Below are 25997 nucleotides of genomic sequence, written 5' to 3' on the forward strand. Positions count from 1 at the left end.
AAAGATTCATTCATTACCACATCCCGTGCAATCCACACATGTAATCTATTACATTTTCACTTATTCACATTTGTTTAGTGCTGCAGATGGCTAATAGTCTAAACAAATCAATTGCTAGACTACAAATAACATAATTGAAGATGAAAACTTGGAATTTGATTTATGAGTCAGGATTCATCTTAAATGAATCACTCATTCATTTACACACCCATACCTTTAATGCGAGGTATTTCAACTCCTAACATTGTACAAATCCATTCTTTAGACACTAATAGTACTGACTGTCTGGTTACTGTGGTTTTATTCTCTGATAGCAAACATCACTAGCATTAGCTTTGTTAAGTAGCTATCAAACTAGCTCTCGTTAACATCATTAGAGTGTAATATTAGTATATTTTTCTCATGGGTTTATTCCTGCAGCAGATTTAACTAAAAATAGCATTACCATGACAACCAAAACTATTTCAACAGCCATCAATCAATCAGCAACATTATCTAAGCCTTGTGTGTGTTTGCTTAGCCCACAGGTCCTGTGAGGTTGTAGCTCACCTAAAAGCTAGAAACTAGCCAGCTAACGCTAGATATATGGATCACGTTTGTGCTGATGAGCTGTCTCTCCTGGACGTGATGAGCTAGCTCAGATTGTTCCACTGAATTCAAATGGATTATTGAGCTTTCAGAGCCACGATGGCGTCCTCGTCCACTAGGTTTAGTGTGGACATCTTGGACACGACCACAATCAAGAAAGCTGAGCAGTTTCTGTTTCTCTTCAGCAACACGCTCAGGGTCTATATGAGACGAGTGCATAAGGCACTTACAGGACGCCAAACCATAAGGAGCTTCTAGAGTTACATCGTCTTTTAAAATGTTAGTTTAGCCGAATAGCACTCCCCGCTAATCTTTAATAATATTTAAATGGTCCGAGCATGGAGTGTGATGGTGGTCTCACATGCCTCTCTCATCTCTCCCCTACACACACACACACACCACATGTTCCCACTGTCCTATAATTCTCTTGCTTGTCCTGTAAATTCTTTTTGCATTTTTCATCTCCATCATGTTCATCTTGAGACTGTGATGTGTGTTTGAGCCTCTGCAGCTCTGCGCTGACCTTCTGTGTTTTTGCTGCATAACTTATCCTCAGTGGTGGGCAAAGTACACAAATCCCATACTTGAGTAAAAGTAAAGATAGCCCAGGTACAATATTACACTTAGAAAGAAAAATAGAAGTCTTTTATTCAGTTAAGTGCTTGAGTTTAAGTACAGATTTACTCGCCTTCCAATTTACTTAACGAAGTGAATTAAGTAGCATTATTAGACTATCAATTAAATTGAATAAAATTTTAGTTATATAGTGCTTTAAGGCCTTGTTCACACGGGCGTTAAAATCGAGCGTTTTTCTTGCGTTCGTAGCGTCCGGTGAGCGCGGATCAAGCGCAGAGTGTTTTCTACACGTAGGAGTCAATGAGAGTGTTCACACGGGCTCTGGTGACGTGCGTTTGTCCGGCTGCACGTTTATACGGCATTAAAAAAAAACGTTGCATGCAGCTTTTTCTTGGCGTTCAAAACCCAACGAACGCAAGGAAAACACTTCTAGTGCGTTTTCTTCACGTTTATTTTACGCTTCGGAGGACCGGATATATCCCATGATCCTACATGCTATACATAGGGGAAATGCGGAAAAGGGCAAAATAAAATAAATTGTTGAAAAACATACGCAGAAATTTTTGCATTTCTTCATAAACCACAAAAAAAAAAATCCTTAAATCCGACGTTGTGCAGTCAGAGGGTGAACCCAGTAGCAGCGGGATTTCATATCCAGTTCCCGACACACTGCCCCCACAGGTTAACACACAAACTACAATTTGGGCTGCAGGCTGACTTTAGACGGAGACAAACGAACGCCGGTGTAGAAGTCAATCGAGCGCCACTACAAAACACAACATAAACGTCTAGGACGTTCAGAGCACGTTCGGTTATCCAAAAATGTAACGCTTGTGTGAACAAGGCCTTAACAGTGGCCATTGTCTCAAAGCAGCTTCACAAAATAAAAAATATATATATGGAAATGTGTAGGAGAAAGTAAAAGTAAAAATCTGAGAAAAAAAATTATAGAATTTTTAATTTAATGTTAATAAAGTTAATTCTCAATGGTTATAAAAGGTATTTTTATGTTGGAAAGGTCTATATAAATATAACATGTAACATGCAATTCAAGCTTATTTTAGCATTTTTATGCATTTATGCAAACGTTATAAATCAAATACATTCTGTTGATTTTTTTTTCCCCACTCTGAAATAAACACCAATTCTTTACAGCATGGAGCGTTACAGAGTGTAAAAGCACTCGTCCGTTCTCTCCACCTTCCTCTTCTTCCTCCACATCATTTCACGCTCGGTCGATCTCGATCCTGCAGTAATGAGCCGTAAGTTGCGTTAAACCTCCAAATTCACCCAAATCCCTCTCCCTCTCCTCCACCGAGACCTGAACGACACCGGCTGTGATTTCTGCATGAGGGGAAAAAGCAACATTTTCATTTCCATTCCACAAACATCAGTGTGATTAGGATGAAAAAAGAAAACGAAACACACGGGATGGAAACAGTGGAGGGGGAAAATGTCATTCTAACCAGTCAGGGTTGAACACTTAATACTCAGTTTGCAATGTCCTTAAATTAACCTCAGAATTATTGGCACCTTCAAATTATCAAAAATAAAAATTACACACACGTATGGATCATTTAAAACCTTCAAGAAGTTTTTGTCTCCAATATTCATCGCAAAATCATGAACATGTGAAAATTATCATTCCTGGGTAAAAAAAAAAAAAAAACCTTCCTTTCAAAAAGTTATGTGATTAAATCTTGCTCTCATCAAGAAAATCTAAGCAATTTAAACATTAACAATTATCAGAGGATGAATGCATGAAATAAAAAAAAATAAAAATCATTATTAAATAGACCTAGACAAAAGAATAGAAGCAAAACACAAATCTAAAATAGGAAAGAAAGAAAACACATGAGGTGAGATTTGTGTTAAATAAAATATCTGTATTAGAACAAAACTTACCACTGCCTGAAAGTTCTTAGGAAAACATTAGTTTGGGTTATAAAAAAAAAAAAAAAAAAAAAAATATATATATATATATATATATATATATATATATATATATATATATATATATATATATATATAGTTTAAAAAACTATTCATCTGTCTGTTATAAAATAATATCGTACAAATTTTCCTACAAATATTGCTTTAAAATTAAGGTTGTCCACTTGAACAGAGATGTAACATTCATTTCCCCCCTTTATTGCGTTTATTTACACTGCATCCGGGAGGTATTCACAGCGCATGACTTTTTCCACATTTTGTTATGTCACAGCCTTATTCTAAAATGGATTAAATAAATTTCTTTCACAGAATTCTACACACAACACCCCATAATGACAACATAAAAAAGTTTGAGTTTTTTGCAAATTTATTAAAAATAAATACATTGAGAAAACACATTGAAAATTGAGCTCAGGCGCATCCTGTTTCCCCTGATCATCCTGTTTCCCCTGATCATCCTTGAGATGTTTCTGCAGCTTAATTGGAGTCCACTTGTGGTAAATTCAGTTGATTGGACATGATTGGGAGAGACACACACCTGTCTATATAAGGTCCCACAGGTGACAGTTCATATCAGAGCACAAACCAAGCATGAAGTCAAAGGAATTGTCTCTAGACCTCAGAGACAGGATTGTCTCCAGTTACAGAAAAGGTTACAGAAACATTTCTGCCTCTTTGAAGGTCCCAATGAGCACAGTGGCCTCCATCATCCGTAAGTGGAAGAGGTTTGAAACCACCAGGACTCTTCCTAGAGCTGGCCGGCCATCTAAACTGAGCGATCGGCGGAGAAGGGCCTTAGTCAGGGAGGTGAACCCGATGGTCACTCTGTCAGAGCTCCAGAGGTCCTCTGTGGAGAGAGGAGAACCTTCCAGAAGGACAAGCATCTCTGCAGCAATCCACCAATCAGGCCTATATGGTAGAGCGGCCAGACGGAAGCCACTCCTTAGTAAAAGGCACATGGCAGCCCGTCTGGAGTTTATCAAAAGGCACCTGAAGGACTCTCAGAGCGTGAGAAACAAAATTCTCAGGTCTGAGGAGACTCTCTGGCTGTACTGTAGATCAAAAAATAATTATGAAAAGTCATGAAAAGAGGAAGAATTGACATCTAAAGTCAACTTGCTTAAAATATAATCGGGAAGCTCAAACTTGCCATTTGTTCTGGTTAGTTTCTCAAGGATGGAAAAGCACAAAGAAAAAGCAGTTTTTGCCTGTAAAAAGAAAAAGGGATTTATAGACACTTTTTTGTTTGTTTTATTTAAGAATTTCTCGGAAAAATCAAAAATTTAGTTTGATAGTGAGGTCAAGTTTAATAAAGAGTTAATAATGTTAAAATTTAGATTTGTACATTTTCAATTTTAGAATTTTTTTCTTATTTCAAAAGTAATTTTTTTGTTTTTTTGTCATTTTTATGCACTGCTAAAACATTCATTTACTAAATGAAGTAATGTACTTGAACCGCTAGGTGGCAGTAAATACAGACAAATACTTTCGCCGGCATACTGAAACAGGAAAAAGTTTGAGTTTTGACCAGAAGGTGGCAGCAAAAGCCAAAATTAACACTTTACGATTGCTGTTGGTAAGAAATAAAATAGATACATTACACAAACATGCGTTACACAGAACTAATAATAATAATAATGATATTACACATGTAAATGAAATACATTTTAGGAGAATTTGTTTTATATTTTCAATATTTGTAATACTTATATAAGTTTTATAAATATTTAGGTGAAAAAAAAACTTAAATGTGTTGTTTTGGGTGTTTTATCTTATGAAAATTATACAGTTCAACTCTATCTGATTTTAAAAAATAGTAAAATTATATATATATATATATATATATATATATATATATATATATATATATATATGAATAAAGACATAATTTTCATATTCTGACATTTTGCTTCTGTACGTCACCACAACAGATACAAAAGTTCCTAGATTTTTTAGGAGTTCAGATGTAATTGGACAAAAATAACATAATCGTAAATATTACTTTTTGTATTTAAAAGCAAAAACTTTGCAGTCATTGAAACCTGAAACCCATAGACATCATTTAATGTTGACTCGCAGACACACACACACACACACACACACACACACACAGTACATATTTGGACAATGACAATTTTTAGATTTCTTCCTTTGTATATGACTTCAAGTGTGTATGATCAGTTTTAGTTTATATGTGAAATGCAAGGTTTTTTTTTTATATATCCGCAAATCATATAATATTTTTCTACATCAGCAATATGAACAATTATAATTTTTAATTCATTAAAAAAAGACACCAAATAAAGTAAAGTTATGTTGAATGTTGTGGAACGTCAGATTAGTTCCTATTATCACTTATGCTATGGCAGCTGTAAACATCTGCTAAACATCTGCTATTCATCAGGAATTCATTTGTTAAATCATTACCTCTTTCTGTTCTAAACCATTTCCATTTAAGGTGAATGATCTGGTATACACATCTATTTGAATGAGCTGCTGCTATAGAAACGATAACGTAATAAGAGGGCATTGATATTAAGTTTATAAGAGAATAATTGTATTAAAGAATTAAAAGTGCAGTCATAAAGTGTGATTAAGACGAGCTTAGTAGAACGTGTTACACAAAACCTTTAACCTGGATTGAATGCGTGTTTTGAGCTTGTAATTAGCGTGACATTTCTGAGCCTGTAATTAGCGCTCTATGGAAATGAGACGAGGTTAACGAAGTGTGTAAAAAGGGGTGCAGGATTAGCATCTTTTAGCTCATTCGCTGCTTTCACTGTTCGAACACAAACACATGGTGTTGTAACACAAACAGTGCAGGCCGGTCTTATCCCGATCCCCACTGTTCAGACGCAGATGGACAGCTTCCTGAATGAAGGACTTCGGCTTTACGGCAGACCTCGGGGGATGTCTCGCTCATTGGGGTGGGTGAGGGGAGCGCGAGGAGGGGGTCAGGCTGGGGCGAGGACACAAACACTCACTTTCAATCGCCCCTGCTGATGGAGGATAATGGGTAATGAGGGACACTCCAGAGAGAGTGTGTGACCTCTGACCCCTAGGCTGAGGTCACTCGGCATCGTCCGGCTGCGCCTGGTCAGCTAGGAGACTAAGTGGAAATGTAGTTTGAAGTCCGAATTTTTTGGCACCAATCGATTGGCGTCAGGTTGTGATCAGAAAAGCAAAGGTAACTACTGGTTACAAGCAGAAACGTGTCTCTGAACTAGAACAAAATATTACCAATAATTCCCAAAAATATGTGTCAAAATTATTGACACCCATCACCCTCTAAACAGCTCGTGCTGTAGTCAGGAAGGTGAAAAAAACTCCAATAACCACAATTTACAACCGTGTTAAGCCTCACAGTCTGCTAATCTTAATGTGGGTGCAAACTGCTCAGTTTCAGTCAAAGTTTTGTATTTCTCCTACTGTACATGCACCTAGTCTCTGTTTAAACTACTGTTTAATGCATATAAATATATAGGATTTGGGATTTTTTTTATATATATACTTATCTACATAATTCTCCAGGTAGCATCATTAACTTTTCCCCAGAACGTTTCCTTTCTTTTTGTTTCGACCAGATATTCATTAAGAAGTTAAGTCTCACAGCGAGGAGGAAACGTGACATTTAAATGACAAAAGAGATGCAAATGCTCCCTTTCTGCTTGGACACAATGCACTCTGTTGAGAGCTAATGGATTACTTAATGTGAGAATAACACTACAAATTAGCCAGGGCAAATATTTGGCCAGCCAATTATACGACCACAGAGCAAGAGGAAGTTATAAAGAAAGTGGTGGATTTTTATGGATAATGGGGTTTACAGGAGCGCACCGTTACTCCTTAAACATGAAGGATGTCTAGATTTTTTTTTTCCTTATTTAAAACTGAATTTAAAAAAAAATAAAATAAATTTGCCCCTTTCAAATGTTTTACTGCAGCTAAAAGTCTCATCACTGTACTGTGCGTAAAGTCCTCTTTCAATGTCCCTTTCACTCCTTCAATCACCAGAAATTTCATCACAAGACCTAATTTCAAATTATACGGCCCTTGTGGAATTTATTGTTAACACTTTAAAGCTGGGATATTAGGAAGGTTTTCCATCATAACAAATTTGACAGTTTGAGTGTTTTATTTTATTTAGAAAAATGAAGGGAACTGTATAAATTTGCATTTATTCAACATAAAAAATATTTTAGATTTTCAATTTAATCAGATAAACATAATGTAATCAGGTAAACAGGAAACAATTTAACAAAGTCAACATGTTCTAATGATTTTATTTAACATAATTTATTTGCTACAAATGTACATTATTTTAATGATATAGAATCAGGGTTTTTTATTAGTGAAATCCATCATGAATTAATTGCTATTGTAACAATATTTCATTAGTTTTCAATAATGTTTTTCATGATGATAAAATAAAAATCTGTCAATCTAATATAAAATATGATTGACACATTATTAATCATAAGTAAAAAAAAAAAAAAAAAAAACATAAATATTTCCCTACACATTTTTATTCAATTGTAATTTATTTCTCATACAGTATGGAAGGCTTTCATTTTTATATTTATTTTTGTTATTAACTAAATAAGAAACAAAAAAACAGACTGTACTGTATGGTTACTTTTTTTGTTTTTATAATTTTTTTCCTCATTCTTCTTTTTAACGTCCCAATAGGAAATTTTGGTTGTCAAAATGTGAAAACAGACGTTCATGTTACAAAATGTTGATATTCTGCTACATGAGCTAATAGACGCATACGATTGGTCACTCTCAGCATGATTGACAGGAGAGTTTAAGAATGCCGCTCCCACCCAGACAGCACAGCAAATATAATACATGTTTGACTGTTCAGTTACAATCTTTGGATGAAATTAGTTTTAATGCTAATAAAGAGATAAAGTGGTAACGTCGCCATGCAGTCATGCTAGTTTGCTAATCTTATTAGAGGAATTTTACATAACGGACCTTTAGAGTGTCAGAAGTTCAGGACCTCCAACAGATTTCCTCGTACACTTTATTTTATTTTATTTGACCTAACAATGTTCTACACACAAGGGACCTCCAGTGTGTGTGTGTGTGAGAGAGAGAGAGAGAGAGAGAGAGAGAGAGAGAGAGAGAAAAAGAGAGAGAGAGAGAGAGAGAGAGAGAGACAAAGGCGTAAAGAGAGAGAGCACATGTATTGAAACATTAGGCTGAAGTGGTCCAACACTGTCCTGTGTGAAGCCTTTTCTCACTATTCACGCTCACTAAAGTGCATTCAGGAGAGTGTGCTTCTCTCTCACTCTCTTTCTCTCTCTTTCATTCACTCCTTATTTCTAACCACGACAAAAAAAAACCCAAGTACTCAAAAAAAAAAAAAAACAATACAGAAAAGATTCCTTTATCTAGACGAGTGCTCACCTCTGCGCTCCCAACTCGCTTTTCAGATACCTGCACGCAAGAGAAAGGGGAAAGTTGAGAGAAAGCCAGAAACAAAGAGATCTCCTCAACTCTCCTCCATCCCCCCGTCCTGCTCGAGGAGGACTCTTTTATTCATCCAAAGCCTCTCATTAACTTTGCTCATGCTGTCTTGCTCTAGGGAGGAAAAAAAGCCACCAATTAGTCGCTCATCAGCTCCAATTAGAGAAGACAAAACATGGGGGAAAAAACTCGGCTCCTAAAGAAGCTGAAAAGACTCTGGACGATATTGTCCTCCTTCCTCGAAATAGACAGTTAGTGTGAAAGAAAATAGCATGAAAGGTTATCTTGTGTAAAAATGACCGAAAATTAAAGATGATGTAAAATATTAGAAGCGTTTTTACTTACGCTTGTCTTTTGATCATTTCAAGGATGTGTTTTACTTCTTGAAGTTAGCTAGCTGCTGCTAACAAGCTAACAAGGCAGAAGATTAAAAGAGCATGCTAACTCGTCACTTAAATCGACTAGATGCTGTTTTTGTAATTAGCAGATTAGTTTTAGTTCTGGATCAGTCCAGATCAACTTCTATTGTTGAGTAATTCATGATTTTATATAGAAATAATTTTAAACTAAAATGAACTGTAAATGTTTCCCAATGCTAATGGCTCGTTATGCTAACACCTGATCATCGAGGAAACCTTGAACCACATGTGTGTGTGTGTGCGCGTGTGTGTGTGTCTGTAATGTTGTGCAAATCATATATTAATTAAAACCAGAGTAAGTTAACTATTAACTATTTCTTTAAACGATTGACTATTTCTCTCTGTAAATCTACCTGTCTGTCTGTCTGTCTGTCTCTCTCTCTCTCTCTCTCTCTACACATCGAAGGTCAGAAAGTAAGACAGACAGAGAAAGACAGTGAAAAGGGGGTTAGAGAAAGACAGACATTGAGAGTGCAATACAAAGAAAGACTTTCTGTCTCACTCTCTCATATTTTCTGTGCATGTCTGTCTCTAACAGTGCTTAGTGTCTGTCCATCAGTCTCTCTCTCTTTGTCTCTCTCTGTATGTCTATCTATCTTACTTACTCCAAATGGTTTTCCTTTACTTTCTCTCCCTCTTTCTCTTTGTTTATTTCCGTTCGTATGTCTGAAATCTTCTGTCCCTCTTTGTATGTCCCTCTTTTGCACCTGTCTTTTTGCATTTTTCTCTCACTTTCTGTTTTTCCACCTGTCTGTCTTTCAGTGCAAACAAGTCCTTATCACGGTTCACTTCTTTCTGCGTATCAGTTTCTGAATGTCTGTCTTTTTGCGTGTTAGTGTGTCTTTTTCTTTCTCAATGTCTGTCTTTCTGTCACTCTCGCTCACTGTCTTTCTCTCTGTCCTTCTACTTTACTGTCTGTCTCTCTTATTTTGTCCCTTTCTTTCAGACGGTCACTGTCTGTCCTATTTTTCTTTCTGTCACTGTCTGTCTAATACTATTTTGTCCATTTGCCAGCATTTTTTAAATCTTTTTTAATCAGTCAGTCTCTTTCTTGCTGTGTGTCTCTGTCTTTCTTTCAGAGTGTTGTATTTTCTTTTCATTAAATCAAGTCTTCTCACTGTCCGTCTCTCTCATCATCTGTCTAACGCACTGTCCCGTGATTACACGTGAAAAGCTACAGTGTTTTAAAGAAGGTTTTAAGGGAGCGGTTAATGCGCCGCTTGCTTTTAATCCCCTTAAAGACATTAATTAACAAAGAGTGAAACCCTAATTTCCTGCAGTATGGGCAAAGCTAAATGAGCCTTACTAATAAAATAACCTCATTAATGTCTTTATTTGTTCACAGTAACTCATTGAGCATTATTCTGATGCTGTTTGAGCGGAGAGGAGGAGTGTGTGTGTTTAGGGGCGTCTGCTTTCACTCGTTTTGTTCCCTCCGTAGTGGGCAGGTCTAAATAATGAGGGCCACAGCCTGGGAGATAGAATTAGGAACGAGGGCCACTTCAACAAATATTTGAGCTCTTCTAAACCTAGCCCTTGTTCACCAATCACTTGTCCATTAATTACTTCCAGATGGGATTTTGTAGAATTTTTTTCTTGCCAAACACACATGCACACACATGCACACACACACTTTACAAACTCTTCCTGTGATAAGGACAGACTTCATTCTTTTGTCTGTTGTTTTTGTCATAGAACGTTAATTACCACACCAGCTTCTGCCTCCAGAGCGGCAACATTTAAATGTCCAACATGTAAATAATGTCGTTGCTGCCTGCAAGCTGCTATTCAAATTTTATTTGTCACATACACAGTCATACACAGTATGATATGCAACGCTTATACGACCACCAGTGACCTTAAAAATAAAAGCTCATTAATAAGAAATAAATATGAATTAAAAGAAATACAAATGAAAATAAATTGAACTAGGATAAAATAAAATAAAAAATATTCAGTACAAATAAAAATATTCTATACAATATAGAAAAATATAGAAAATATAGAAATTTTAGTGTAAATAAAGAAAAAAGGCTGGGGGGGGGGTGCAAATATGCATGAAAGTGTCATATTAAAGTGACTTGTGTGCAATGATTCAAGAAATGAATGAAATATGTAAGTGTGCATGATTGTGTCCATAAGTACCCATGAATGTTGTCCAGGATGAATGCAAAGAGACAGTGTCATAATAGTGGATGTTTAAAAAATGATATTACTCCTGTGTGGTGGTGTAATTGAGAGACCTTATCGCCTGCGGGAAGAAGCTCCTCCTCAGTCTCTCTGTGTTGGCCTTCAGGGAGCGGAATCGCTTTCCAGACCGCAACAGAGAGAACAGTCCATTGTTGGGATGGCTGAGGTCCTTCACCATCTTCCTGGCCTTGGTCCAGCACCGCTTGCTGTAGATTGAGTGCAGGTCAGGGAGCTCGGTGCGGATGATGCACTCAGCTGATCACACCACCCTCTGTAGAGCTCGTCTGTCCTGCATGGTGCTGTTTCTGAACCAGGTCGTGATGTTTCCCGTCAGGATGCTCTCTATGGTGCAGGAGCAGAAATTCCTGTCACGCTGGAGGGCAGTCTGAAGTCTCTCAAGCGTCTGAGGTGCTAAAGATGCTGCCGGTCCTTTTTCACCACTGTGTTGATGTGACAGGACCATGCCAGGTGCTGTGTGATGTGAACACCGAGGTATCTGAAACTGTCCACTCTCTCCACTGGGCTCCTGTTGATGACGGAGGTCTGGTAGTTCCTCTCCTGCTTTGTACTGAAGTCCACTTTTAGCTCCTTTGTCTTGCTGACGTTCAGGAGGAGTTTGTTCCTCTGGCACCAGTTCTCCAGATTTTCAATCTCCTCTAGGTAGGCCGTCTCATCGTTGTTCGTGATCAGGCACACCACTACGGTGTCGTCAGCAAACTTGATGACGGTGGTGGAGTTGGTAGACGCCACACAGTATGTATGTGTACAAAGAGTACAGCAGGGGGCTCAGAACACAGCCCTGGGGGGCTACAGTGCTGAGAGTGAGGGAGACTGAGACATATCCGCCCATCCTTACTGCAGGTGCTCCACCTTGGTGGGGAGTGTGGAGGGAACTACGGTATTAAATACTGAGCTGTAGTTGACAAAGAATATTTAAACATAATTCCCCTTCCAAATGGCCAGGTGAGTGAGAGATGTATGGAGGAGATGAGAGATCATCTGTAGAGCAGTTCGGGCGGTATGCTAACTGTAATGGGACCTGTGTATTAGGTAGTGAAGAAATGATGAAGTCTCTGACCAGCCGTTCAAAGCACTTCATCACTACTAAGGTGACGACTACAGGGTGATAGTCATTAAGGGGAAGCAGGATGGGGTTTCTTCGGGACAGGAACAATGATGGACTCCTTAAAGCATGTGGAAATCACCGACTGGAATAAGGAGAGGTTGAATATCTCTGTAAACACACAGGTGCTAGATTGTCTGCGCAGGCTCTGAGGACTTGAGATGCCGTCTGGTCCTGCTGCTTTCCTGGTGCTCACTCTCCTGAAGGTTTTCCTCACATCATGCTTGGAGATGATGAATGGGTTTCCAGTGCTGGCATTGTCTTCCTGTCTTCCCGTTCACACCACTAGCATTAGCATCGCTAGTGTCTTCAGCTGCAGCCTCGAAGAGAGCAGCTCGTTTGCCAGAGTCACGTATGCGTTCATCATATACTGTATATATTTACTTCTTTAGTAGCTTTAAGGTAACCAAGTTAAAATATTTTTTCAACATCTTTAAAATCATTAAACTCAAATAATTTGGTCCCAGTGGTGCCATCTTTACAAACTGATTACAAATTTTTTTTTTTTTTTTTTAATTAGCTGTCGTGGGTGGCACGGTGGTTTAGTGGTTAGCACTGTCAATTTGCACCTCCAGGGTCCTAGTTCGAGTCCCGTCTCTGTGTGCATGGAGTTTGTCATGTTCTCCCCGTGCTTGGTGGGTTTCCTCCAGGTAGTCCGGTTTCCTCCCACACTCCAAAGACATTCAGATTAGGCTAATTGGTGTTCCCAAAATTGCCCGTAGTGTGAGTGTGTGTGCCCTGCAATGGATTGGCACCAATTATTCAGGGTGTACCCCAGCTAGTGCCCTATGTCTCCTGTGATAGGTTTCAGGACCCTCACGACCCTGTATACAGGATTAAGTGGTAAAATATAGGCCACGCCCCCTACCTGAGTCTGACACCAAACTGTAACCGATTTCCTTTTAAAATCAAGTCCTCACACGTTTGTGATATTATTTACTTTTGGTAACCAATTTGCTAATAGACACTTTTTTTTACTTTTTTTTCTTCACAGGTTAAAATGTACAGAAATTAAATTGATCAAATATATTCATCTTATTCATCAGTAATTTGAATGTTATTGCCAATCGGTCGGTGTGTCAAGAGTGTGTCATTCAAGAAATAAGAAGAAGTAATAATTGGCAAACTTCCGTCATATAATAGGGTATATTATATTAAACCAGTGTTAGAAATCATTGTTGATGGGGAAAAAAGTTTGTAGAAATAATTAAAAGTGGTCGGCTGCAGCTCCCCCTCGATGGGAGCAGCTGAAAGATTAACAACAACAAAATAATGTACTGTATGTCTTTCACATACACACGTGTATTTACCGTACACTATTGCGTTAAGTGTCTCTGTTGAGTGACGCGTATAACCACATATAATAAAACCCTGGCCCAAACCTCCCCATAACTTCACTTCTACTCATTTTGATTTCATTTACAGCCCAAGTTGACCCTTACACAGGTACACAGTTTTGCAGGAGTGCAAAAGTTTAATTCAATTCTGATTCTGACTGACAGAAGTAAATGTTCCTGAGACCATGAAATGTAAATATATCACTGAAAGAGGGGGTCCTCAAAACTTTTCTTTTATTTATACAGATTATATTTAATGGGATGGTTTAAAATAGTAAAAAATAAAAATAAAAAAAACACACACACATGAACACAAAAACACAAACACCCCTGTATGTGTATAACGTCATGCTGCGCCTGTGTGATCTTATGGACACGTAACAGTAACGTGCGGTTCAATGCGCGCGCTCGCCGCCGACCAATCAGAGAGCGCCCTGTTGGCCCTTCGGGGTTTTCCCGTCATCCTTTGCGCGCGCCGGCGGTTCGTCAGCAGCCAAACAGCTCGGGAAAGATGGCGGTGTCCATGGCGAAGCTCCTGCACGTACAGCGGTGTCTGCTGCTCGTCTCCGCGCTGCTCCACTGCTCGGCTCGGGGACAAACAGCGAGCGACGAGCCGCCGCACCGCCGCTTCGAGTACAAGTACAGCTTTAAAGGCCCTCACCTGACCCAGAGCGACGGAATGATCCCGTTCTGGGTTCACACTGGCAGTAAGTTCAGCCCTCAGCTCGGGTTAAGTTCAGCATGGATGTTCACTCACCTAACCGTGTGTGACTCTTTAACGATATCACTAGACAGGATTAAAATAATACTACTGATAATAACATGGACAACTTTAGAGAATTGCGCTGAGAGAGGATGCTGCGCTGTGTTGAGACTGCGCATGCGCAGTAAGTTGGTTAAACAAAACTTGGGTCAAGTTCACCCTGACTTCTTTTTCTTCTTCCCTTTTTTTTTTTGCTTTGTGCTTTAATTGTGTATTTAAAAGTAATCTTACTCACAAATACATTTAATGTGAATGCACTTAGCAGGCTAAACTCAAATAGCAAAATTATAACAGTTTCAGTTTTAAAATACAAACTCTAGATATTTATTTATCTTTATTCTCTTAATGATTTTTTTTAATGTGTAAACATAGCATGTAATTAAAAAATTCAGATGGCATGTTTTAAAAGAGCAATCACACACACACACACACAATCACACTCACTGCACAATTACAAAAGTGACAAAGGATTTTAAATGAAACTTTAAATCACAAAAAAAGTGCACACTAAAGTAAATAAACTGCATGATTGCAAATCTGTAAATCTTTTCATAACCGTTTGCAGATTCGAGCAGTATAATGCATGTGATCCAGAATCATTCCTGTTAGTGCTGGCTCAAGATATTTTATTAGGTGACCCTTATGAAATACCCTTACAAAGCACTGGAGACTCCTTCCGTAAAATGTTTAACACGCATTTATTCGCATAAATGTTTCCAGCCGATGAGCTTTTTAGTGAAAAAAAAAAAATGCAACGAAACAAATTCATCTGTAAATACCTGTGATTTGGTTTTTAAACATTCTGACCAATCAGAATCCTTAATGTAAAATCCACCAGAGAAACAGTTTCAGGAAAAGTGCAGACGACTTTCAGTAAAGCGAATCAGCAAAACTGACACACAAACTGCTTCTGATTGCGTCCTGAGATTTAAAAAAATTCCACATCAGATGGTTTCGTGTGCATCCTTACCCGGAAGTAATGGTGCAAGAAAGTGCTTTCAGTTTTAACACTTCAGCTTCTTAACCTTAAACGTTTTTTAAAAGAATGTAGTAAAGCGAGTCGAGTCAGCGAGACTGCACGTATTCTCACACACCTTACTTATCAGGGTCTGGTGCGCGGCTCAGGGTCAATATCTGAGCTACACACAGTGAAACATGGCCTCAGGGTGTTTTTTTTTTTTCCTTCCTTGTAGTTGCTAATGAGCTGTGATTGGAAAAGAGTTAAAATCAGAGAGTTCCTGTGAGGTAGGGGTAGTTGTTGCAACATGTTCTACGTTCTCACTAAAGCTGAGTGCAAATCTCAGAATCGCTGACTCGTCTCGTCTCAACTCGCGTTGACTTGCCTCGCACTTCACGACTTCATTTGGTGTGTGTCGTAGCACGTCAGCAAAACCTGAAGATAAGGTGCACACACACACCAAACAACATAATCGCTGATTAGGGATAAATGCGCACAATTCAAAAATCCTGTCCTCTCATGTGATAACTGTTCGTCACCTGACTCGCTTGATTTGTTTAGAAATAAAAGAAAATGTTGAGAATTAAAAGAATTATTATTTTGACATTTTTTCCCCCTTCAACACAGATGGAGAAAAAATAAACCAAATCCATGTGTAGAAAATATGCACGTGAGCACGGAGTTACTGACACAAAGCATTATTGAACCATATTATGATTTTGTCCCAAGAACATGATTAAAAGAATTTAAGCCAATTTATTTACCGAAGTCAAAATTCCCAGCTGCAATCATTTTCCTGAACTTTCAGCCTGATGTCGTCCTTTTTCCTAGACGCGATCCCAAGTGCAGATCAGATCCGGATCACGCCGTCTCTGCGCAGTCAGAGGGGCTCGGTTTGGACCAAATCCCCTGTGAACTTCGAGCACTGGGAGGCCGAGGTGGCGTTCCGTATATCAGGAAGAGGAAGAACTGGTGCTGACGGACTGGTAAGTTTTTTTTTTTTTTTTAAATGAACTTAGGAATCGTTGGATTTTAGTCTTTTTGTGTGTGTTTTAAAGCTGTGTGTTTGTGTGTAGGCCATATGGTACACACAGAATCAGGGTCTGGAGGGTCCTGTGTACGGAGCTGCTGATCAGTGGAACGGCGTGGGAGTTTTCTTCGACTCCTTTGATAACGATGGGAAGGTCGGTTCAAACGCCACTTAGTATTTTAATCTTTTGATAGGTTTAATTAAGGAAATTTAACATATCCTGTATACTCAGTAGTACTTTTGACTCATGAGTTTGAGAGTAAAATGTTAAGATTTTTCATAATATTAAATGTAACTGTAGCTCTGTTGTGAATTAATTTCAATTACATATTTAACTTTCTTTGGTGGTGGAGTTCGAATCTGGGACTTTCTGATCAATAGTCCAACGCCTTTTTGTAACCAATGAGTTTTCCCCATTTTTACCTAAATTTTCTGTAACGTAACACAAAATGTTCCTTTTTTTTTTTTTCATTTTAGAAAAATAATCCAGCCATCCTCGTTGTGGGAAATAACGGGCAACTTGTTTATGATCATCAGAAGTAAGTCAAGTGGATTATTTTTGTCCACTAATTAAATATTTAACAGTCTGTGTGAATGCGGTTATAACGAACTCGATGTATCTTACCGTCTTGGATTCAAACAATAAATCTTCTGTTGGCGCACAGCGATGGTTCGACCCAAGCCCTGGGTACCTGCCTCCGAGATTTCAGGAATAAACCGTATCCTGTCCGAGCCAAAGTCACCTACTACAAGAAAACGTTAACGGTAACGAGTTCATCATTTATAAATTATCTTAGCTTAATGATTTTCGATTTAATCCTCTACTTGCACTAATTAGTCATTAATTGAAGCAATTATTTTAAATGCAGTCACATCAAATATATTTTATATTTACAATTTTATTAATTTAATGATATATTTAATTTATTGAACTTTAAATGGTTTAAGACACATTTCAATAATACTGTCCAGAATGTCTTACCTTTGTGGGTGTGGCCTATTTTGTATGTGTTCTTGTTTATTGAATATTTATTTATTCGTTACATTTATCCGTAAATGTTTATAGTAAGACAAACATTTTTTTTTTTCTTCCCAGGTTTTGATTAATAATGGATTCACCCCAGGGAAGGACGATTATGAATTCTGTGCCAAAGTAGAGAACATGGTCATCCCATCCACGGGATATTTTGGCATTTCCGCTGCTACAGGAGGACTCGCAGGTCTGAGAACTAAAATAATCAAAACATTACACTGTAAAAAGCAATGTGTTTAAAAAAAAAAAAAAAAAGAAAAAAATTTCTTGCATTTTATATATTCTTATTTTACCCTTAATTTCTTTGTATTTTATCTTGTAAGTATACTTTTTGTCCATATATCTAAAGCAAACTTGTATCTTATAGCAATCTTATATAATCTAAAGCATTTTTTTTTCTTTTGTTTCTTTTTTAAAATGGTTATGATTTAAATCAAATTCTTTATATTATAAAATTAATTAAGTATATATAATTGTTTAAAATATTTGTATTTATAAATGCAGATTCTTTTTGTGACTTTTTCTTCCCTCGTCACGCTGCAGCTTGTTGCCGTTGTTTTATTTTTGGATGTTTTTGTTTGTTGATTTGTTCCAGATGATCATGATGTGCTGTCGTTCCTGCTGTTCAGATTAACCGAGCCTGGACAGAGCCTGGTACGCGTTTAGTTTCTTTCTCTTGCCACCACACACACCACACACATACACACACACACACACACCACTCCGGACTCACTTAAACAACGTTAAGAAAAAACCCTCGGTCCTTATTGCATAAGTGTTCACCAATTACTCCATTCTTTTGTGGACAGTAATTGGAGTAGGAGTGTGTGTGTATGTGTGTATGCATATGTTCATATATATATGTGTGTGTGTGTGTGTGTTGCGCTAGGCCTCCCGTGAGCTCTGAATGTGTGTTTTGTTTCTTTCTTTCCTTTTTTCATGTGAAGCCTCCACCTGAACAAGAGATTCCCAAAGAGGAGCAGGACAAGTACCAGGAGGAATTTCAGAATTTCCAAGAAGAGCTGGACAAAAAGAAAGAAGACTTTCAGAAGGAGCACCCTGACGTCCATGGGCAGCCCTGTGAGAGATACACACACACACACACACACACACACACACTACAGGTCCAACATGAAGTCCTGCTTTAACAACAGTGAGGACGTGATGGACAAATTAGAGAAAAATTAGGAAAGTAGGCTTCAATGGTGGCACACTGCTCTTAAAGTGCAGGTCAGCACACACACACACACGATGCATTTGTTTTGTATTCCCTTTTTTAATACCTCTTTAAGAAGTGCTGGTCTTTAATTAATGACAAATCAGAGTTAACCCTAAACACTCATCTGCTGTACTTCTGATTAAATCTCAGTCTTAACAAAAGACTTTACAGTGAGGACAAGATGCATAAATGTAGACAATGACCAGGACAAAGCGATTTTGGGAAAACCCATTAAACAAAATGAAAAGTAAGACTATAATCATGCGTCATTAACACTAGAGAATAATGTTATAGTCATTTCTTCATGGCACTGAGAGCAAGAGAAAGCAAAATAGGAAATTTTACATTGTGACTCGATTTTAAAGCTCCAGATCATTTTGAGATACTTAAAGCTGTGTTTTACTTTCAGTTGGTTTAAAAAATTTTTTTATCAATTATTTGTTTTAAAAAATGTGAGCTATGAAACTCACTTGAGGACTTGACTAATTTCAGCAAGATGCATGAAAGAATTATGGAAACTTATTTTAATCACTAGATGTGCCCACAACTTTGCTCATGTGGAATTTAATTGCACATTCATGAGCATGTTTTAAAAAATTTACAGTCCATCTGTTAAATTTTGCAATGGACAAACAAGAAGTGCGCGGAATGAAGGTGTGAGATTGCGTTTATTAAGTAGATTTTAATTGCACACTCAAGCAAGTGTTTAAAAAATGTACTGTTGAAATTTTGAGATGAAGTAATGATTTTTTTATGATAAGGGCGTTTAAGTAGCATATCTTTTTTTTTTTTTTTTGGGTGGGCCGATTGTGATTAAACAAAGCCTATATGTTACCTCAAGCTCGGCCAAATACACCTGTGAAAACCCCATTAAAATTCATTCAGTAGTTTTTATGTGATGCAAGAACAAACAAACAGAAAAACAAAAATTCCAAAAACCAACTACCTGGGAGCAGCCGAAAGACCAACAACTAGATGTGCTCTATTACTCATCTTGCGTCTCCACAATTATTATTTTGCAAATATCATTAATGTACAGACACGCCTACTTTACAGTTTTATTATATTATAATATTTTTGTGTATCAATTTTTTTTTCTTTTATAAATTCAATTTTAATTTAAAATGATAACATGAGAGATGTGATTCAGGTCTCAGCGCTGTATCTCTATAGATATAAATTCTAAAACAGTGCCACAGGGGAGCTACTTTTTGTCAGTCACTTGTTTCGTCTCCTTTTTGGTTAATTAACCAACAAACGTGACTTTATCTGGAGGCCACAATCACAATAATTCTTACCATTATGCTGCTGCTGGTTTGTTTTCGTTTGTTTGCCATGACTATAGTCGATGTACACACAGATTCATTCATTTTCTTTAGCTAACCTTTCTGAAAATTGTTTAAAATTCGCAAAATGTTTTTTCCCATGTAAATATAGCTAGTTGAATAAGAAATAAAATGTGCAATAATTAGCAGTATTTTTTTTCCTGTATTATTAATTTCAAGATACCAGGTCATAAATTTTTATAGAGGAATAAACTTTTCTAAACCTTAAAAACAAAATATAACCGCAGTTTATGGTGTGGCAGTTTTTTTTTTTTTTTAATCTTTTACGTTTATTAATAGATTAAGACAATGACACACCACTACAAAAATAAATACCTAAAGATTTATAGTGTAATCAGGATAAAGTTCTTCTGAGGGTGTTATAATATTTAAAATATTGTGTGTTTGATATCATGATGTGTTCGCGATGCTGCCGGTGTTAAACGGCTTGTTAGATATTCCGCCTGTGACGTTCCAGTGATGTAACTTTTTCTCTTCCTCAGTGGAGGATCTATACGAGAGCGTAAGCGACCGCGAAATCCGCCAGGTGTTCGAGGGTCAGAACCAAATCCACATGGAGATCAAACAGCTGAACCGGCAGCTGGCCATGATCCTGGACGAGCAGCGGCGCTATGTCTCCGTCATCACAGAGGAGATCTCCAAACGCTCGGGACAGACCCAGTCAGGGCAGGTAGGGCAGGAGTTGAAGACCACGGGGGTAAAACATAAGAGGAGTGCAATGAGAAGTGTTACTGCCACACACTATACAAACGTCCCAAAAGTGAATGAGATTGTGTTAAACCGTCTTGTGTTGCGTGCAGATGTTTGCTCAGGGTCCGAGTCAGGAACTGGACACGATCATGACGAACCAGCAGGAAGTCTTGCGCAATCTCAACGAGTTAAGGTGAGCTTAATGACGCGTCATTTCAACACAGGATTGAACACGACGTAAACGCCACTGAACACACTAAGTATAACATCGCACGTGAGCATGTGCAGAGACGTTTTCTGTGCGAAGACGTTTAGAGAAGGAGGCTTCATTGTCAGAGCAGTGAGGTATAAATACTTTGTGATGTATAAATTTCTAATGGACGTAACCCATGTGAAGATCTCCCGAAAAAAATCCTAAGTGAAATCCGGGACGACGTCGCTGCCGTAGGTCTGCACTAACCCCGACAGCTGAGGTGTCTGAGCACAAGTGAGTAATCCAGCATTAATCACTTCCTCAGGCGAAATCCTCCGTATGTGGCCATTGATGAAAATCACACGACCGTCTCCCCCCCAAACTGCCCTGAATAACAAACCCCAGTGACCCCCTGCTGGGAGGCTGCAGTATCAGAGCTTGTCTCCCCTCACACTCACTTTTGGTTGCTCTGACCTGCTGAGTTTCTCTCATGAAGAAGAAGAGGTGGAGGAGGAGTCATTACTTTCCAAGGCTGATATGACGGCTTGGCTGTGGTTTAAGGCTGGTCAGAAGGTTGTAAGTTAAAATCCCAGCACTGCCAAACTAACACGACTGATCCCTCAATCCAATGTTTCAGCACTTCTGAGCCTGTATAGCTCAGGCCGTAGAGCATCAGACTTTTCTCAGTGGTTAAAACATAGTACTATCAGTCACGAGGTCAAAGGTTCAAACCTTGTCAGTGTTCAGCCCCTGAGTAAGCCCTTAGCTGCTTAGATGCACAGTGAGATGGATGTAACTGACATGCTGTGAGTTTAAATCCCATGTTGCTTTGTATGCTTCTGAGTGGTGTTTCCAACAAATCTGCAACCGGTGCGATCTCGAGATCGAAGGGGATTAACAGGACCTTTGTCCAAGTTCAGCAGCTTTCAGAAGGCATGAAATAAACATTATAGAAATTTGTTATTCGTAAAGTTATTCGTAGGTGGGTTGTGGTGATTTGTAGTTAATTCGTGCCTTTTTGCACTTGTTGCAGATTATCCAAAATGCTCGAACGGTGCCTTGGACGAATCCTACACCATGTGGTCCGATGTTTTCCGCTTTCTCTAACTGCAACCAGTTGGAAGTTAAACTCTTTTTAACTGGAACTGAGCCATAAGGCTGAGAGGAATTTATCATACAGCTGAATCCTGTAAAAGAAGAGTTTAATCTGTCCTAAATACAGCGTAACTTTAAAAAATACTCACTCGGTGTAGCTCAGTGGGACTGCAGAAGTTTCATACAAGTCTCAGCTCAATTTGAATGGAATGAATTTTTGCACAGAATGAGGGTTGTGTGGAATTTGGCGTCATTTACTTACATTGTACTCGCGTTCTGACTGACAAACTACACAGTCAGTGTGCAGAACAGGAAAATTTATAACGACCACCACCTACTGTAACATACTTATATTCACCTCAATTTTGATTTAATACCGACTTAAAGAAACCTAAATTACATCTGTCGTTAGTCCTCAGTGTGGAGGTTTGCTCTTTTGGGTTAATCCGCTTCATATTGTTTGAATTACGTTGCAGATTTTTTTTTTCTCTGATCTTGTCTAGATTAGCAAAATAATCTTTAAAGATAAGCCTCTAACGCTGAATTAATCTATTGATTTGAGTGTACAGCTGATACGAAGGCTTTTGCCGTGCATGTAGGTCATTTAGAACAAATGTAGATTAGGTGAAGAGTTAACTGTGTGTCTCGGGAAGTTCTGGGATGTAATGCTCAGAGAAACGTTTGCAAAACAAATTCCTCTTTTTTTTGATTTTTTATTTAGTTTTATTTATTTATTTACTGACACTGGAGACTCCTTCCAAACATGTTACATAAATGTTCTTATGATTTCTGTGTTCGTGTGTGTGTGGTAAAAATTACTCAATAGCTTCTGACCATTTGAAATGTCACGTTCAGGAAGTCTCTCTTTTATTTATTCTTTTTATTTATTCATTATACATTTTTTATTTTATTTTTTATTTATATTTTTTAACCAGCCAGATATAACAATTTATGAATATTTTTCTTTGTTGCTTAAATACATGGTCAGTGGTTTTTGCTCCTTACATAAATACACAACCTGTCTCTGATTCTGTTCTAAATCAAATTATTATTTTTTTGTTTACTGAACAATGCTAAATGAAAGCATGACATCCCTTTGTCTAATTCCTTTTGTTGTAATTTTGTGCAATATGTTTAAGAAGGAGAACATGGATTGTGGGGGGATTAATTTAGCTGTCATTTAATGTTAGTTTTTAGAATAAAAGATTGATTGGGGTGGAGGATTAGAGGATTACATCAGGGAAGACATGGCGTAATATTTATTTTTATTTATGTTTGAAGATGTCCATAAAAAAGGGTTGAGTGTTTGGGTGCAGTGACAGTTACTGGCCACTAGACGGTCAGTGGCGCTGCAGACCCTTTTTACTCTGATTTATCAACTTTATAAAGCATTGTTTTTTCCAGAAAAGGAAATGCTCGGATTAAAATCCTGAAATAAATATAAACGTTAAATGATAGAGTAATTTAGCACCCTAATGATATATACCAGTTATTTCGATGATTTTTATATTTATTCTGAGACACTGTAATCACTGAGAATGCGAATGTCTGTGTTTTTGTATAATTTCTACACTTTTTAGTGAAAATCTAAACTTTGGTAACATTTTGTTGTGTGTGTGTTTAATAGGAACAGCTTTTCCGTGGCGGTGCAGCAGATGGGTGTGGCACAGCAGGGAAACGCCGGTGGTTTGGGCACGTACGAGGCAATCCAACACTTTAATGACATCAAAGAGCATCTGCATGTCGTCAAGCGAAACGTCGAGCACATCATCCAGAGAAACACGGTGAGCTCATAACCACATAAAAACATATTAATGTAGATTAATTAATGGAAAATAATTTTTTATTTTATTTATTTTATATTAAAAGACTTTAATGAAAGTATCTTTGGACCTGGGACTTGGTTTTAAATAAAAATTAAATCTAAAACGAAAAATAATGCATAAACTTAACTACACAAGCATTGCTTGGTCATTAATAATAATTATATGTATACTGTTGTATACAAGAATATAAACATTATTGTTTTGTTGTATTTATTTTCTAAAAGTGACACAAAGTTCTTTTAACACTTGAGCTGCGTGATTTGAGATTTCAATCAATTTTAATATTTTTTTTGTTGATTTGATTAAGTTTCTCAAATCAATGAATCGGTTTTCAATTCTGAATCGATTTAAACTTTTTAAATTGCTAAGATAAAATTGCAAAGGTCTATTGACAAATTCCTTAAAAGGCACAGCTTTAGTAGAACATATAAACCGCTTCCATCGTCTGCAAATACTCGTATTTTGGGAGACTATCACGTCTTCACCTTTTGAGTTGTGGGTGATTTAGTATGTTACTGCTACCTCCTGGGCTGGAGTGTGGGGCACAATATTTGCTTTGTACAAGACGTGACATGACTTTCTAATTAGTTATAGTAGTTTTTAATCATTTTAATATGTAAGACTGCTTGAGACAATTTTCACAGTAAACATTAAAGGTGTTAAATCGAATCAAATCGAAAAAATCTCAAGACAAATCTTAAATCAAAAATCCTAATGAAATTAAATCGACAGTCTATCTAGGATTTACAGCTCTATTTAACACTTTGCAGTGTAGATAGAAAAGGCCTTTTTTTTATATATATACCTAGAATTAGAATTTTTTTATTATTTTAATGTAGCGATGGAAAACCCAAATTCTATTAAACATATGCAAACTTAATCTCTGATGCTTTTAATACTTTTCCAAAGAACATATTAACACATAATAAGACCAAGCTTTTTTCTAGTACTATTTTTTTATCATTTATATATAATTATTTATTATTGTAATTTATTTTTTAAATAACCCATTTAATACAGTGACCTAAATGATGATGATAGTCATATGTCTGAGTGATATATTTGTCTGTGTGTGAAAGACTCAGTATATGATATGATATGATATGTCACTGTGAGTAATCATTTTGCTGTGGTTCATTTTGATCACGTTTGATCCGTTTCCTCCTCAGGCTCCAGCGGAGAAGCAGAAGTGTCCGGAGCATCCTCCTCCTCCACCCTGTCTCTCCACAGTCCACTTTGTGATTTTCATCGTCGTCCAGACGCTGCTGTTTTTCGGATACGTAATGTACAAGTGAGTTTTGTTTGGGACCAGCACTGTCAGAGAAATGGATGCAGGACGACAAAATTAGTTTTTCTTAAAAAATTGGACACATTTACTCACTCATTTTACTTATTTTTTTGTCTAGACTAAGTCATTTTAATGTTACATTTAATAAATATAAGAAATTAATTCTTCTGTTTGAGAGAATTGTAATACAATATATTAAACTAATGTAATATGCTTAAAAACTCTCTCTTTCAGAAGCCAACAGGAAGCAGCGGCGAAGAAATTCTTTTGATGAATTTTTCAGTGAACGCAGAGCACTCATCTAGTTTTGTTGAAAAAACAACATTGTTATAAGTTATTCTACTTGAAATCCTGAAGTATTTTTTAATTTGATCTGAATTGTACAGGGTGTAAATGAGTAAGTGTTTCTCTTTTGGTTGAAAGTCCCTTAAATTTCATGTATTAATATAATTGATTAGCGTTATGAATTTATCCTTCAGTCTGTATTGCTTCAGGAAATTAACCACTGTCCCTTTGAGATGTCACCCTACTGCAGAAACATGATCTTTTTATATCAGAAGTTGTTTGGAGGGGAAAATGCTGTCTATTCCTGAAGCCTTGTAGCCAAACTGCCAAAAAAATCTTTTTTTTTTCTTCTTTTTTTTTTTAAGAAAAACAATTTACATAAACAGAACACAAACCCACAAGAGCTGTCTCATTATTTATTACTGAACTTTGTGACCTCAGAATCTACACAGAAAGGTTTATTTCTTACATTTTACATTTATAATTTGTTTTATTAAAAAGATTTACAAATTTATTGGGGTTTTAATTTGTCATTGCCAAATCCTGGATTCTGATTGATCAGAGAAGGGGGTGTTTGTTAGGTTTCTACAACAGCAGAATGTTTTAAAGG

At 37.2% G+C, this 25997-nt stretch overlaps 1 protein-coding gene across 2 annotated transcripts; it reads left to right on the forward strand.

Annotated features, from left to right (window-relative positions):
- Positions 1–14127: 14127 nt before the first annotated feature.
- On the forward strand, positions 14128–25841 carry lman1 (lectin, mannose-binding, 1). 2 transcript variants are annotated; one of them, XM_053478975.1, is made up of 13 exons: positions 14128–14368; positions 16214–16368; positions 16459–16566; positions 16890–16951; positions 17078–17177; positions 17509–17632; positions 18041–18099; positions 18393–18525; positions 20493–20686; positions 20820–20893; positions 23616–23772; positions 24984–25105; positions 25337–25841. In XM_053478975.1, the coding sequence occupies exons 1-13, from the start codon at positions 14173–14175 to the stop codon at positions 25371–25373; spliced, it is 1521 nt and encodes a 506-aa protein (XP_053334950.1). In that variant the 5' UTR covers positions 14128–14172; the 3' UTR covers positions 25374–25841. The 2 variants fall into 2 exon arrangements, with proteins under 2 accessions (XP_053334950.1, XP_053334951.1); XM_053478976.1 differs by having other exon boundaries at positions 14129–14368; positions 20493–20680; positions 20823–20893; positions 25337–25839.
- Positions 25842–25997: the final 156 nt, after the last annotated feature.

This window comes from Clarias gariepinus, chromosome 19, assembly GCF_024256425.1.
Source record: "Clarias gariepinus isolate MV-2021 ecotype Netherlands chromosome 19, CGAR_prim_01v2, whole genome shotgun sequence".
Taxonomy (NCBI): Eukaryota; Metazoa; Chordata; class Actinopteri; order Siluriformes; family Clariidae; genus Clarias; species Clarias gariepinus.

Coding starts and splice junctions, on each gene's coding strand:
- lman1 (XM_053478975.1), top strand. CDS start 14,173: ATGGCGGTGTCCATGGCGAAGCTCCTGCACGTACAGCGGTGTCTGCTG. Junction 17,178..17,508: donor ACTACAAGAAAACGTTAACG/GTAACGAGTTCA, acceptor TTTTCTTCCCAG/GTTTTGATTAATAATGGATT. Junction 18,100..18,392: donor CCGAGCCTGGACAGAGCCTG/GTACGCGTTTAG, acceptor TTTCATGTGAAG/CCTCCACCTGAACAAGAGAT.